The 14,294-nt window shown below is 51.0% G+C and overlaps 4 protein-coding genes across 4 annotated transcripts; 1 reads left to right on the top strand and 3 right to left on the bottom strand.

The window, feature by feature from the left end:
* Positions 1 to 298: 298 nt before the first annotated feature.
* N7533_006061 (GTPase-activating protein) lies at positions 299 to 3,836 on the top strand (the record flags this gene model as incomplete). The annotated part of the gene is made up of 3 exons (XM_057102711.1): positions 299 to 1,103; positions 1,185 to 1,536; positions 1,586 to 3,836. The coding sequence occupies 3 exons, from the start codon at positions 299 to 301 to the stop codon at positions 3,834 to 3,836; spliced, it is 3,408 nt and encodes a 1,135-aa protein (XP_056962341.1).
* Positions 3,837 to 4,824: 988 nt separating this feature from the next.
* On the bottom strand, positions 4,825 to 5,526 carry N7533_006060 (F-box protein; the record flags this gene model as incomplete). Its single annotated transcript, XM_057102710.1, has 1 exon — positions 4,825 to 5,526. The coding sequence occupies one exon, from the start codon at positions 5,524 to 5,526 to the stop codon at positions 4,825 to 4,827; it is 702 nt and encodes a 233-aa protein (XP_056962340.1).
* A 671-nt stretch (positions 5,527 to 6,197) lies between these two features.
* On the bottom strand, positions 6,198 to 7,193 carry N7533_006059 (carbohydrate esterase family 5 protein; the record flags this gene model as incomplete). Its single annotated transcript, XM_057102709.1, has 1 exon — positions 6,198 to 7,193. One exon carries the CDS (start codon positions 7,191 to 7,193, stop codon positions 6,198 to 6,200), a length of 996 nt encoding a protein of 331 aa, XP_056962339.1.
* Positions 7,194 to 8,758: 1,565 nt separating this feature from the next.
* Positions 8,759 to 14,275, bottom strand: N7533_006058 (putative Rho guanyl nucleotide exchange factor; the record flags this gene model as incomplete). Its single annotated transcript, XM_057102708.1, has 4 exons — positions 8,759 to 9,481; positions 9,548 to 9,814; positions 9,877 to 11,179; positions 11,250 to 14,275. 4 exons carry the CDS (start codon positions 14,273 to 14,275, stop codon positions 8,759 to 8,761), a joined length of 5,319 nt encoding a protein of 1,772 aa, XP_056962338.1.
* Positions 14,276 to 14,294: the final 19 nt, after the last annotated feature.

The following is a 14,294-nucleotide window of genomic DNA, read 5'->3' as shown; positions in this document are numbered from 1 at the left end:
ATATGCTGACTGTAAGGCCGGGTATCGTCCACGTGACTGCGACACGATCGCCAGCATCGCCCCCTCCCGACAACAACAGCCCCCCATCCTTCCACGTTCTCTGAGCTACAGGCCCAGTGCTTGTTCAAGAATGATTCATACTGTACAATGATCGTTGGAACTCCATTCAAACCAAGAACGGGCCGTTTTGCGCAGCTTTCTGTCCCAATCAGTTCGTCATCTTAAACCGCAGCTGTAGCTCCGCGCCGTCATCACCTCCCCAAACGCCGGGTGCGACACAGATCGACTGTTGCCCAACATGATTCCGTGGTCGTCTTTCGTTCAGAAAGCTCAATCGCTAATCGATCCGGCTAATTTCAATATCCCCACCCTCTCCTCATCTGACGGCACTCCCTCCAAAGCTTCACTATTCCGCCAACAATTCCGCCTCCCCGATTCACAAAATCCACTTCAAGAGATCACCGCCGAGCTCGTCCTCCCTTTACCGAACTCAAACCCGGGCTCGGGTGATAGTGCTCGTCGCGTTGACCGCACGGGCAACCGATATACCGGCCGCCTGCATCTCAGTGAGCGATTTATCTGTTTCTCGACCCAACCGACAAGCTTCCTGCCCTCGGCTACACTCAGTGCATCCACCAATTTCACCGGTCAAACACATGGTACCGGTCCGTCTGGCAATGGTTTCACTCTTCCGCTCTCCTGCATCCGGCGAGTTGAGCGTCTACACAGTGCTAGTCATGTTTTCTCGCTCGCATTGACGACATGGAACGGCCTGCTGAACAAGCAACAAGAGCCCAACTTTACCCCACAGCGCTTAATCCTTCAGCTAGTCGGCAGCAGGCAAGCATGCGAGCGATTCTGTGACACCCTGAAGAAAGGGTTGCGAGAGGGCATGAAAGAGGTTGACAATTTAAGGCTTGTTGTTGGTGACTGCTACTCAGAATACCTACTCTCCGGGGCGAAAGGCAAGGCACAAGAAGGAGGCGAGGGAGATGGTCGACAGCCTCCTGATGCAGGGTTGGGTATGCTTTTCCGCTATCCTGGCGATGCGCGCAAGCTTCGAGACCGGAGTAAGATGAGACTCTGGGGTGAATATTTCCGAGGTATGTCCACTCTTTGATAGTTTCCCTTCTCCTGCCCCCCCCCCCCACCTCCAAGATAGGCACTGACTTCTCCTTTTACAGAGAACGGCCGGAATGCCACTCTTGTTCGACAACCAACATTCCACAAGTTGATCCGTGTGGGTTTGCCCAATCGACTCCGCGGTGAAGTATGGGAGCTTTCGTCAGGTTCTCTCTTCCTTCGCATCCGGTCTCCTAATTTGTATCAAGAGACTTTGGTAAAATTCCAGGGCCAAGAGTCTCTTGCAATTGATGAGATCGAAAAGGACTTGAACCGCAGTTTACCCGAATATCCTGGCTTCCAGAGCGAGGAAGGCATTGGTCGTCTACGGCGAGTCCTTACCGCGTATAGTTGGACAAACGCCGAGATTGGGTACTGTCAGGCTATGAATATCGTTGTCGCCGCTCTATTGATGTTCGTTCCCAAATTCTCACTCCCGATCTCAGCTGCTAATTCAAAACAGTTATATGTCCGAGGCGCAAGCATTTTTCCTTCTTTCCGTTCTATGCGATCGCCTTCTCCCAGGCTATTACTCGACAACAATGTACGGTACCCTTTTAGATCAAAAGGTGTTCGAATCCCTGGTGGAGAAGACAATGCCTGTTCTTTGGGAGCACCTCATCAAGACCGATGTACAGCTTTCCGTCGTTTCTCTTCCATGGTTCCTTTCATTGTATATCAACTCCATGCCTCTCGTTTTCGCCTTCCGCGTTCTCGACGTCTTCTTTCTTGAAGGTCCCAAGGTTCTCTTCCAAGTCGGCCTGGCCATTCTCCGCATCAATGGCGAGGAACTGCTTGATGTTCAGGATGACGGATCATTCGTCTCGGTTCTGAAAACCTATTTCTCCCGCCTCGATGAATCTGCCCATCCAAGATCCGAGAACCCAAAGCTACGCGCAATCACTCGATTCCAAGAGTTGATGGTCGTCGCCTTCAAGGAATTCTCTGGCATCACACACAGCACCATTGAAGAGCAACGCGAAAAGCACAAGGGTGCCGTTCTGGAGAATATTGAGAATTTCGCTAAGCGCACATCAATTCGCAACCTCGGCCCTGAAAGCAAACGCCTCAGTGTGGACGATCTTGGAACAATCTACGATCGCTTCTATGACACACTCTATCAATGGCAACAGCAGCAGAAGCTCCAAGACGAAGAGAGAAGACGGCAGGAGAAGAAGAAATCGGAACGCCTCTCAGTCCTTGGGCCCCCTGCAGACACAGAAATGGGCCGTGTTGGTCTTGGGCCCAGCCCAACTCACATGGACTATGGTGCTTTCCGTGAATTCCTAGCCGCAACCTCGAAATGGGCTGTTTCAGATAGCCCTTCTGGCTCAAGGTCAGATTCTAGCTCTGGCTTCGGCAGTTTCAGGGGCAACAGCAGCAAGTCACTGCTGTGGGCCAATCGTCGGCAACCGGCCGACCATGAGTTTATGCAGCGCCTGTACCGCAAGTGGGCCACGGATTCGGAGGAAGGGCTGAGCCTACAGAATGTCGTCAATGGACTGGCGAGACTGAAGGGGTCGCCGGATATCATGAACAACATCAACTATTTCTTCGACCTTTATGATGACAGTGGCAATGGCCAGGTTGATCGTGAGGGCATTCTGAAAATCTCCGAGGCATTCCTCTTCCTTTCCCGCCGAGGCTTCGAAGGCACAATCACCGCGACGCAATCCTTGGAGGATTTGAACAGTCCCCGTGATCGCGACCATGCGGAACAGAATACGCTAACAGTCGACGAGCGCTTCCTTGGGAGTGTCAGCGCATTTATTCGTCGCTGCTTTGAATACGCCGACCCGAGCCACCCGGAGAATCAGAAGGCATCTCAGCAGGACGCTACCACGGAGGTGACAGACAAACTAGACTCCTTTGCCATTGGAGATGACGAGGAAGATCTGATCGACGTCGACGACTCCAAATCTAACAAGCCGGCATCAGATGCTCCCTCCAAGCCAAGCCAATCTGGCGACAGCGAGCAAAACCGACCAAGGTCCGAGTCCGCAAACCCAGCTCTCGACCCGAACAACCCACTTCACATCACCCTTCCTACCTTCCGCATGGTCATTCTAGCAGACGAACTGCTCGAGCAATTTTTCGAATCCTACTTCCCACAATCATTCCATCTATCCGACCACCCCCACCCAGCCTCCCTCGCTGCATCATCATCTCTATCATCTAATCTCACAACATTCTCCAACATCGGTAGCGCCCGTCCTTCCAACCTGGCCACAGCCGGCAGCGTTTCCGTCGGTGCCTCTGGTGGCATCGTTCCACCCGGTAAAGGCCTTCGCGGTGTCCTCGACAACATCGTCACAGACGGTATTCGCATGGCTGCCGAAGTCAAGAAGCGCATGGACGAGGCTCAGCGTGATCTCGAACGCAATGCCCTCGGCCGTGACGACGACGACGATGAGGATGACGATGAAGATGAACTCCGCCGCGACAGCAACGCCGCTGCTGCAATGGCCGGCGGTATCTCCAGTTGGGGCGCAGGAGCATACGGCGCAGAAATGGAACGTCGCAGCGTCCGGGACGCAGATCGCGATCTCCTTGAAGGTGCCGAGGTCCTTAGTGTCCGCGAAAGGGGCGAGAGCTCTTCGCTCCTTGACAACAAGAACGAAGTTGATGCGAAGGGCCAGCATGGGGCTAAGGGGTCGCCTTCTTCCACCCACGATGCGGAGGTCGTTAGCAAAGTCGTTGAGTTTGAGTCTTGATGATATCCCCATCTTGCCATCTTGCCTTATTGTACTTGGGAGAATCCTTTTGTTCCAATGCATTCATCCCCTCGTTTTCTTCACTGGTTTCCTAACTATATCTATCGGTGTGCAATTATACCTTGTTTGATGTATGTTCCGCGTCTGGGGTGGTAGAAATCCATTGTTTAGAAACTTTTCAATCAAGTTCTTTTTTTTTCATGTGCTCTCCTCATCATTTGGGCATCTTATAAATTTGATTCATTCAACCATGTACTATATCTTCTAGAAATAGAGAAGCCTAGTAGTATCACTTAAAGCCCACTCAATCATCTTCTCGACAATATCTGGCTCTTTGACACGAGGAATAATCCCTTTGATCCATTCCATCTGGACCAACCTATGATCATAATCCTTTTGCAAGCCATCCACCTGACCCTCCAGCCCGTGCCAATTGCGACAATTGTGTTTCTTTCCCGCATTCTTCGTGCGGTTCAAAAATTTGATGGAGGCCTTGTAACAAGATAATATCCCCATGGATTTAAACTCTGGGCTATATCTACAGTAGCGAATATTATCAAATCCTTTGGTTATGTTGGTCACCTCATGGATCCATTTGGTGGGACACCAGTTCGTAAGGCCGCGCACCTTGACATATACGCCGTCCACAAGCCTGAGCTTCTGACGCTCAATGTGATATTCGAGCAAAGGCATATAGAATTTGTAAAGCTCTTGTCGACTATAAACTTGTACGAAGCAGTTGTTGCAGCGCAAATCATCATACATTTTTGGATCTTTCGGAGTGTGGGCCCACTGCTGAAACTCATGGTGAGTTGTTTCCTGTGGACCGGGTTCTTCAGCCATCATATCGGTGTGATGTAGAGATGTTTCAAGGAGGTACATAGGGGACCAGTCCTCCCCAGGCTGAAATTCATGTGACTTTTTCCATGTCGAGCACGCCGAGCATCGAATCATATAAGCTGTCAAATATTCGACATGATCATCGATATCAGCCGGCGAGATGGCAAAGCTTGGCTGGCCCAATGGACCGTGCTTCTTGACATACTAAATCAATTTTCTGGTCCGGTGATAATTGAAGGAAGTCTTCGAAAGCCATGTCCTCAAACGCGGCCATTCCGCTTTCTTGGAAACGGTCGAATCGCTCTCGTAGATTCCAGGACATCGGATTATTTAGCACAGTTATCGCAATTCTGTATCTCTTTTTGATTGCTTTGATCTCATTTTCAATGCCAGGGGAATGCCTTTGGCGCCAGGCTTCGTCTGCCGTGAGGTCTCTTCCTGTGCTGGCTGGCTCCCAGCTTGTAAAATTGGTGACCATAGGCGAGTCGGGGATAGGCTTTCGATAGCCCAGCCCAAAAATGTGGTGGTCGTCAAACGCAGTATGAGGCAGCATGTGAAGACAGTCGCTACAGGCCCATAACATCGATTTCCATTTGGCTTTATTAGAGCACTCGGGCTGGATTTTGTTTGTCCTCGAATCGTATACAGGTACGGTTTCCCCTCCTTGTTTTTTGGATTCGAAGAAAAGCAGCCGCTCGCAGAAATCAAGCTTCGTCGGTTGAATGACCCATCGCAAATGGACATTCGTTTGGCTGAGCGATATGAGGCTGGCTGGGTCCAAGAGTTGGAAAATGCGGATCAGAAGCTCGGGCGCTAGGTTGGATATTGATGCAAAATTATTAGATGCCATTTTTCTGTCGCTTCATTCAAGGGATTCTGACTTTTTCTATCGAAGCTTTGGGGGGGTTTTGCCACTTAAGACCGTGAGACCGCAAAGCTTAGCATCTGGTTAGTGACCATTTGGGGGCCATTGAGGTCCACTAGTTAACCAAGCCTCAAGCATGACTCATTTTACCATTTGTGAGGCTATGTAGTTGCATATCAGGGTTTTCACTACGCAAAAGGCTCCTCCAATCTGCTATATGAAATGGAATCGAGAACTATTTTGACGCTCAAGTTGACAGTCATGCATTGTACTAAGTATGTATGTTGGCTTACGCGCTTTTTTTCGGAAATTCGCGAGCTAGGGACAATACACTTCATAAGCTCTATCAGTAGCCCGACTGATCGATTGCTCGATACTAGTAGTGTCTTCGGAATTTGGTTCCAGATTTTCGACGAGTTCAACTGTTCTACTAGCACTACTACTAATACAGTACAACACAGGTATTTGTTTACTCGAGGTCAGATAACGATGGAAGTTTTTATATCCATGGATATGTTGAAAAGTTGGTGGGGGATAATGATGATTGGATCAATTTCTCTTATAGCAAAAGGATTTATTCAATCCAAGTATATCGACCTATTTATCAATGCATAGCATTGCTCAATGCTGACACTCCATATAAACGGCTCAAAAATCTAGGAAGACGAGACTCCAGAAGCCTGGATCAAGAAAGTAGCAGCCTCCTTCGCATCACTGCCGTAGGTAATATGAGCCATGACATTAAATCCATTCTCACAGACGGGGTCACCAGAGGCACAGTACTCCTTGACCTTGCTGCTGGCAAGCTTTCCAACAGCCTGGGTCTTGAATGGGTCACCGAAGAGAACCGCAGCGCTGATCTGGCCGGAGCTAAGGCTGCTGGCGGCATTGTGGACAACCATGGAGCCCTGGGAGTAACCGCCAACAACGACCTTGGTTTGGGGGCACTGGCTAAGAGCCTGCTTAACCAGCTTAGCCATGACGGGGCCGCCGTTGGCACCCATCTCGGCATTGCTTGCGATTCCGGCATCGTAGGTAACACCCTGCACGGTGACCTTGTTGTTCAGTTGGGACTTAAGTGCAGAGGCGACTTCGGGTCCGACGACGGAGCCCATGTTACCCATCTCAGTGCTACCACGGGCAAAGATGAAGGTCAACGGCTGGCAGCCCTGGTTGCTGGTGACTCCGTTCTCGGTGGTAGATGCGCCTAGTTGTCGCGTTCCCAGACTGGAGAGACCGCTAAGACCGCTGCTTCCAGAGCTGGGGATGAGAGAGGACAAGGCACCGATGCCAGAGCCGGTGGATGAACCGCTTCCCATGCTGGGGATGAGGGAAGACAGCGCACCAAGGCCACTAGATGAAGAAGAACCACCACCGAGCAGGCTGGATAGATCAGGCAGACCGCCGCTGCTGGAGGAATCCGAGCTACCGCTAGAGCCACCCATGCTGGGGATGAGTGATTCAAGGCTGGATAAGCCCCCAGTAGAGGAGCTATCACTTGAACCACCAATACCAGAGAAGATGGATGAAAGAGCACCCAGGCCGCTATCAGTGCTAGAGCCACCCAGGGCAGACAGCTGACGTTCCTCGATGGTACGGGTTGGAGCCGCGAGGGCGGTGCTAAGAACGTAGAAGAAAACGGCGGACTTCATTGTGATAATGCGTAATTCAGAGAAAGCGTTGAATACCGTTGGTAAAGATCGAATAGAGACCAGCTCTGTTAGAAAAGTAATGAAAGTGAAAGACTGGAGGAGTGATCGAGGATGGATTCAGGAACGGGTTGGAAAACATACAGTCCTTTATACTACAATCCATGATATACCGATCGCCGAGGTTCGGTAGTTCTCAGTTCTCTAAACTTCGGACGAGATATCTATATAGAGTAAGATGCATGGCTGATGAAACGGGGGGGCTCTGTTTCATCGTGGATCCCGGTCCCAGAAACGGTATATCTTTGCTTCTGGAACATGGTTTCCCGGTACACTTGATCTATATCCATCACCTTTTAATCAATTTGAAGACCAGGAAACTAGTATACAAATGATCAGTGAGCCTGAAGTACCCCAATACAAAGACTACCTAGACATCCATCCTGCATTCTTCTGAGGTAGCTATCCGAATAGAATTCCAACCCTATCTTCTCCTCTTCCTCCCATCTCCCACAATTATACTTTACCAGTTAAAGAGTTTCCCAAAATTCTGACAGTTCCTAGGGCAAGCTAGAGGGAACTAGCAAACCCGGGAAACAGCGGAAACCTGCAAATCCCCCATCAACATGAAACGGCTAAACCCAGCCGGGTCCCAACTCAAAATTCAGTTCGCCCCATATTGGGCAGTCACCCCGAAAAAAAATGAAAACGCCCAGGAGAACTCAGAAAGGGTCCTTCCTAATGCCATCATCGTCATCCAAGCAGTAGACCCTCAGATGTCATTTTCCTTGGCGATAGATATGCCCGCAAGTACGCAGTACGCCCCGGACCCCCAAATTCGAGATCGTGTTGTTTCAGGCACTACTCCGTCTCTCGGCTTTCACGACGAGATCTCACAGGGCGCTCTGAGTCTGGATCTATCAGATTCAATTAAATTAATTTGAAAGAAATCTCTTCACTGTGACCCAGCATTCGACAAGGAACATGAGATCATAGAACGAAATGCCAAATTTAGAATAAAATAATAGATGTAAGTTTCTTATTTAGACAGAGGTACATGATCAAAAGAAGTAGATAGGGAGAAGGGAATCCAAAGAAATGGAAAAAAAAAAATTCGTTGAGTCGTGTTGGCACACTGGCAGTTCTATGTACAACCATGTCATCGGAACAGCGCTCTGCGAAATCATGAAAAGTGCAATGCATACAAAAGGTGTGCCATTTCCATCCGTCCTAACTCAGAAGGTGGCTATTAGAAGGGGGTGAAAAGAAGGGGGATAGTGGTAGAGAAGAAGATTGACGAGGGTATAAGAAAAAAAATAGTCTCGGGATAAACAGCGCTGCTCGGGACATTGGTAAGGTGGAAAGGGAGTTAAAATGCAGATGAATATCGTGCCAAATCAAGAAAAGGGCTGATTATCGAATATAATGGGATGATTTTTGAGGCGGGCAAGGCGAGGAAAATGACAAGGGGTCAAGGTGGCTCCATTCGAACCAAACGCATGGAACGAGTCACATGGGAATAAACAAAAGGTAAGTTGAGCGATTGGATGTTTCTGGCCGGAACGCGACTAATCCTTTTGGCCTTGGTTCTCGACCAGCTCCAACACAATCTGACTGCCTGTATGTTCAGGGTGTTGCATGCAGATCTTGACTGTGTGCTGTGTTGAGCTAATTGACACTCCATTGCTAGATCCAGTGAACCCGCTCATGTTCGTGTTTGTGTTGGCCTGGCCAAATGATCCCGGCAATTTGCTGCCGTCGTCCAGGCAAGCAACATTGTGACCCGGAATGACCTGTCTCAGGCGACCATTCATGGCATTGCGGACCTCGACGAAGTCATCGTTGAACAGCATTAGGAATTTCCCATGTAGACAGGCCGTGTGCGCGCTACCCACAAACTCCATTACCACACTGCGTGAAACATCACCGTGCTTGTTGACGTAGACGGCGCATTCTTGGTAGGCAACAAGGAACTCGCTATCGCTAAGTCGGAACATTCCCAGTGGTCGGAGGTCTTTGATACGGTGGGCGATACTCATGAGAGTGTCGGAGGCATCAGGAGTCTCAGACCTAAAGTCTGGCACGGACCAGGATTGCTTCTTGTCCAGGGTGAGAACTTCGATACCACGTTGGGTAGAGATAGCGAGAGAAGAGTGGAACATATTGATGCCGTAACTTTCGGCGGGAATGTAAAACTCGTCATATTCGCGGAAGAATTCGGTCTGAGACCGCCGTGATTGGAAGAAGCGGCTCTTGCTTGAAGCTGACTTCTGCAGGATGGGTTCGAGAACCTAGGAAAAGATCGGGTCAGTATCCTGTCCATCTCAACATGAAACGACGGGCTGGGAAAGACATACCTTGAAAGTGGACGACAAGCCGTCCCGCTTCTTGTACAAGACCAAGTACCTATCCTTCATCCGGCCAGCTGCAAAGAAACCGACTTCACGGGTTCCAGACAGCTTTTGCGGAGCTCGACGGGCCGAGTCCTGTGATTGAGAAGCACCTCCGCTAGCAGGACAGACCACATCAAGATGATATGCAATGAGAGACCGATCCGAGATCAGCAAGAATAGATTGAATTCCTCGAATACGGCAATCTGAGTGACCCGCAGAATTGGAATCGCCTAAAAATTGTTAATCACTTAACAAGAAACAAGCAATGTTGTGGAGCTGCATAATCACTTACCCGATACCAGCCTCGCGGGTTGCTGAGATCAGACATGTACACTCCGTAATCTGTTCCCACGGCACACATTTGTCGCCCTGGGGGCTGCTGGAAAACAGTGGCACAGTTGACGCTTGTCCTGCAAACTGCAGTAGGTCTAGTCCCAGTCCCTTCATATTTCTTCTCGACCTCCTTGATTGCCCGATGCAATGGCGTGCCCTTGATGGTGATACTCTTCGTTCCAGACCCATGGTCCGAGTAACCGAACGCAGTGTCCGCTAGCACGCGCAGTCGGAATGGCTCCGCATTTTGAGAGAAAAGGGCAGCGGCATGTTTCGTCTTCGCCTCAATGATTTTCTGACACCAATCCATGCGGCCTTGGGCAGAGAAAGCATAAAGAGTGTAGGTGCCAGTCTTGCCGAGATGCTTAATTTTGAATGGGAACAGGATCTTATCATCCTTATTCTCAAGGAGTGTAGTGCCCCCATTTGTAGAAGTACTGGGCCCCATTGGGCTCGCGCCACCCTGGGGGGTCACGGTTGCGACACCTCGCACAGAGGATTTGACAACGGGGTCATCGTTAGTGCTTTCTAAAGCTAGCAGATCCATGGGGATAGGAAGCTTCGACACATCATAACGCTCGTACTTCGATGACCGCGTTTGGTCTCGCGTGGTGAATGTCTTGGCGAGGACGAAGTAGTGGTCGAACAAAATGGCATGCGTATCGACCAGGAATCTTGTGCGGGTTCCCGGCCTCTGAAGATCACCTCGGAAGATGATCTCGCGGCCGAGATGCTCAAGGTTAAGTTCGACTTCCTTCTTCATTTCGGGACGAAGTTGCAACTTGGCTGCAAGTTCCATCAAGTCCGTTTTCTTGCCCATCTCACCGACCTTGTTGTCACACTCCAACGCCACCACCTTGATCTCCTCGATTGCTTGTGCTAGATTTGTCTTCTCCTCCGAGTCTTTGGGCATGTTTCGATGAACGGTATTGAGCAAAAGTGTGTATCGCTGGATACGGGTGATCGGGGCCTTGAGGAACGTATCCCAGCTGAGTCGATTCGACAGTTTGTGCTCGCGCACTTGATTCAAGAACTGTCTGAAGTGGACATTTCGCTCGGCTTCCTTGCGAACGTAGTAATTTGCGCTTGGAAATGTCGCCGCATAGTCAATGTAGGTATTCTTGGCTTTGCGAATCCATTCTCTGAAGATATCACTAAAGCCGCCGATGAAAGGACCCTGTTCTTTTTGGCGGTACTTCAGCTGGGCTAGTAAAAAGTCTTCGTTCGCCTTCTTCACTGCATCGACTTTACCGAAGACATCGCTTAAGAATTTGTTCAATCGCTTCGCTGGGATGATTGGGGGGGTTCATGTTGGCCAGCTGGTCCCGATACAGCTCTCGCAGGACATCTAGCTGGGAAATAAACGAATCCTCTGTAGTAACGATCTCGTGCAGGGTGTTCTGACGTTCAATCTCTTTCTTTGGGTGAGACTCGAAAATTTCCTTAGAAATTTTGTAGAACGTGACCCAATCTTCAGCTTTTTTCTGCGGTGCCATCATCTGGGCCTTGAGATTGACCTTCTTCAATGTTCTCATACAGTGATGAGAATAGCATCGGCCATAAGAGTCAGTATCTTCAATGTGGATTTCTCTTTCGTGGAGCTTCGATGAGTAACACCCAGTGCCAGTGACCTGGAAGAGTACACCCGAGATGGTGCCGGAACTGAACTTGACCCATTCTTCCTCCTTGACCAATGCCTCCTCCTGGAGCATGCTGCTAACAACCCGAGCAGCCAAGGTCTCGGCATCGGCAATATTCATAGTCGGAACCTTGTGAGCAAGCAAAGCCACGATCGCTTCCACGATAGCGTGTTCCCGAAGATCAGTCTCATCCTCGCTAATATCTCGAATCCAGGACAGAATAGAACTCAAAGCCCACGGCTCGGTACACTTCTTGAACTGTTCAGAGGACAGTTTGGTCGGGATAAACTTCTTGCGGCGACCGGCGGGGATCGTAGGGAGATCCAGTGCCATGGTGGCAGCGGCTTCAGCCGGATCGATCTTAGGCAGTTCCTTCTCTTGGAGCTGCCACAAGAACTCCTGCTGTTGCTTGTACTTTGCTCGGTCCGCATCGGTCTTCGATCTGATAGGTGGATCAGTACGAGGTCCAATGGGAGTCGACAAGGACGACGACCGCGGAACTTGAGATGGACTGAGCAAAGCATCTTCATAGTAGTCCGCTGATGTCGGAGAGGAGGGGTGTCTATACTGTGTGTAACCCTGCATCTCATCTTGCTCCGGGGGTCGGTACGTGCCCGCAGGCATCAAATGCGAGTGGAGCTCGGTTTGATTCGCCGGCTCAACGGGAGCCGGCGGTAGCGGACGCATACCAGGGTGGAAGAAAAGATCTTCAGCTCCCCTATAGGGACTTTCATCACCAGAGTGTTCTTCTTCTGGTTGTTGCTCATATGGACTATCACCTTCCTCGCCGTAATCATAGCTCATCCGCCTGCCAAAATTACCAGGAGAGGAAAGTCCGCCTGTGCCTCCAGCATCCACTCGAGCATCTTTCGGAAGATGATGAAGTCGCTGCGCATATTCGTACGCGATCTGTGGGTGATCATAGTTGTCGGCATAGTCTCCATGTTCGTCGGACGAGATGTGAGAGCTCCTGAACGAGCCTGAGGTTCCTGGGAACCGACCATGAGAAGCAGGTTCGGAAGATTCCTCGGGTGTGTATGTCGGACCTTCACCATAATGCAAATTCCCCTGGTAGCCGCCTTCGTAAAGCGCCAGATCATGACCCATGAATTCATTATCCTCGGTAGTATCGGAACGCGGCGAGTGGCCCCTCGCAGACAAGTGATTTGGTGATGGGCCCCTCGGAGATAGATCTCTAGGAGATATTTGAGAGCGAGTGCTGCGGACCGAGGCGTTGGTTTGCGCACGAGGACGTCCTTGTAAAAAGCTGCGTTCTTCGCGAGCCTTTTCTTCCTCTTCTGCCATGCGCAGCATTGCGACTCCCGCTTCGGCTTCTGCATCACTCCCGTCATTAAAAGCGTCGTAAATCACATATTGACCAGTTCCCGTTGCCATGTTCCCATTCGTGTGTGTATGCTGCTCATCTGGCGATAGATGTAAATTTGATGCCGAACTAGCATGCGATGCTCGAGAACTGTGTCGACGGAAGCTAGCCTGTGTGCTCTCGATCTCCTTGAACAGATCATCATTGGCGTGATCGACAATGTTGTCTGCCTCAGGCGGTGGTCCGGGCAGGGGACGCGATTGAGGATGTCGAGTCAGGGTGTCAGTTCGCCTCGGCCCTAGGACAGGGAGATCTTGCTGTATTGGCGGGGTGGGCAAAGTTCGACTCGATGACGAATGAGTCAAGCTGGAACGTTTGCTATATATACCATTTCCTTGGGGTTGGTGAACAGGTGGCTCCGGGGGCTGGTCCTCGTAGACGCTGGAGACTGGAGGAATCGTGTGTGAGGGGTAGGGCGAGTCGGATCCGAATCCTTGGGGTGTAGAGTAATAAGTTCGTGGTGTCGACTGGGGCATATAGGCTCCCGAGGGGGAGTTTGAGGTGGCATAGGTACCCGAAGTAGGTGAGGAGATGGATTGGTAGGATGTCGATATAGGAGGCGCGGTCGGTGGGCCCGCAGAGACGGGAGAGGATCCGTACGGCGAGGGTCGTGAACCATAAGGATGATCGGGGCCACGAGGGGGAGGCATTGGAGGCTGTTGGGAGAACCCGTGGGACTGGGGGGTAGGAGGGGTATATCCATATGGCGAGGCCTCGCTGGGTCGCCGCGCGAGAGTAGGCGATGCTAGTCCTGCAACCGCTGCGGGCTGGTAGGCTGCCGGGTTATAGGGCTGGTGGCTCGACACAGAGGAGGCCCCATAGGAGCTGGTGGAATTGGTATAGGACAATGGGTTGTAGCTCAGGTTGGGTTGTGTTTGGGACTGTGGGAGGGCATATTGTTGCGGGTTATAGGCAGCTTGCCCGGACGATCCGGGGTAGCGGTACCCATAGCTAGACATGCTGGTGTGCGATGAAGCGCGGGTCGGCGACATGCGCGACCTATCCGAGGAGGAGCGCGAGAAGCCCGAGTCTGTGTCTTCGCTGTATCCCGCGGGCGTGACATTGTAGCCCCCTTGACCGGAATATCCACCTTGCACCGCGTATCGCGCACTCCCGTCGGTCCTTGTCGGCTGTAGTCGCGCTGTATTCAAAAGCTGCGAGTCATCTCCAGCGTTATAGCTTGGCATTCGTCGGGGCAGCTGCTGGGTCTGTGCGGGGTTGGGTTGCGAGGTGTAGCTCTCGTAGCGACCGGCGGCGGGTTGAGAGGTAGGTTGAGAAGTCGGTGGGTTGCCTGACTGGCCATAGTAGGCATGTTGGCCATTTGGGTTCGACATGGTGCGGATGCGACAAGAA

The sequence above is a fragment of the Penicillium manginii genome (genome assembly GCF_028828005.1).
Source record: "Penicillium manginii strain IBT 31320 chromosome Unknown utg000004l:1.0-7231830.0:1.0-7236170.0, whole genome shotgun sequence".
NCBI lineage: Eukaryota > Fungi > Ascomycota > Eurotiomycetes > Eurotiales > Aspergillaceae > Penicillium > Penicillium manginii.
This window is presented reverse-complemented; position numbering and strand designations above follow the sequence as displayed.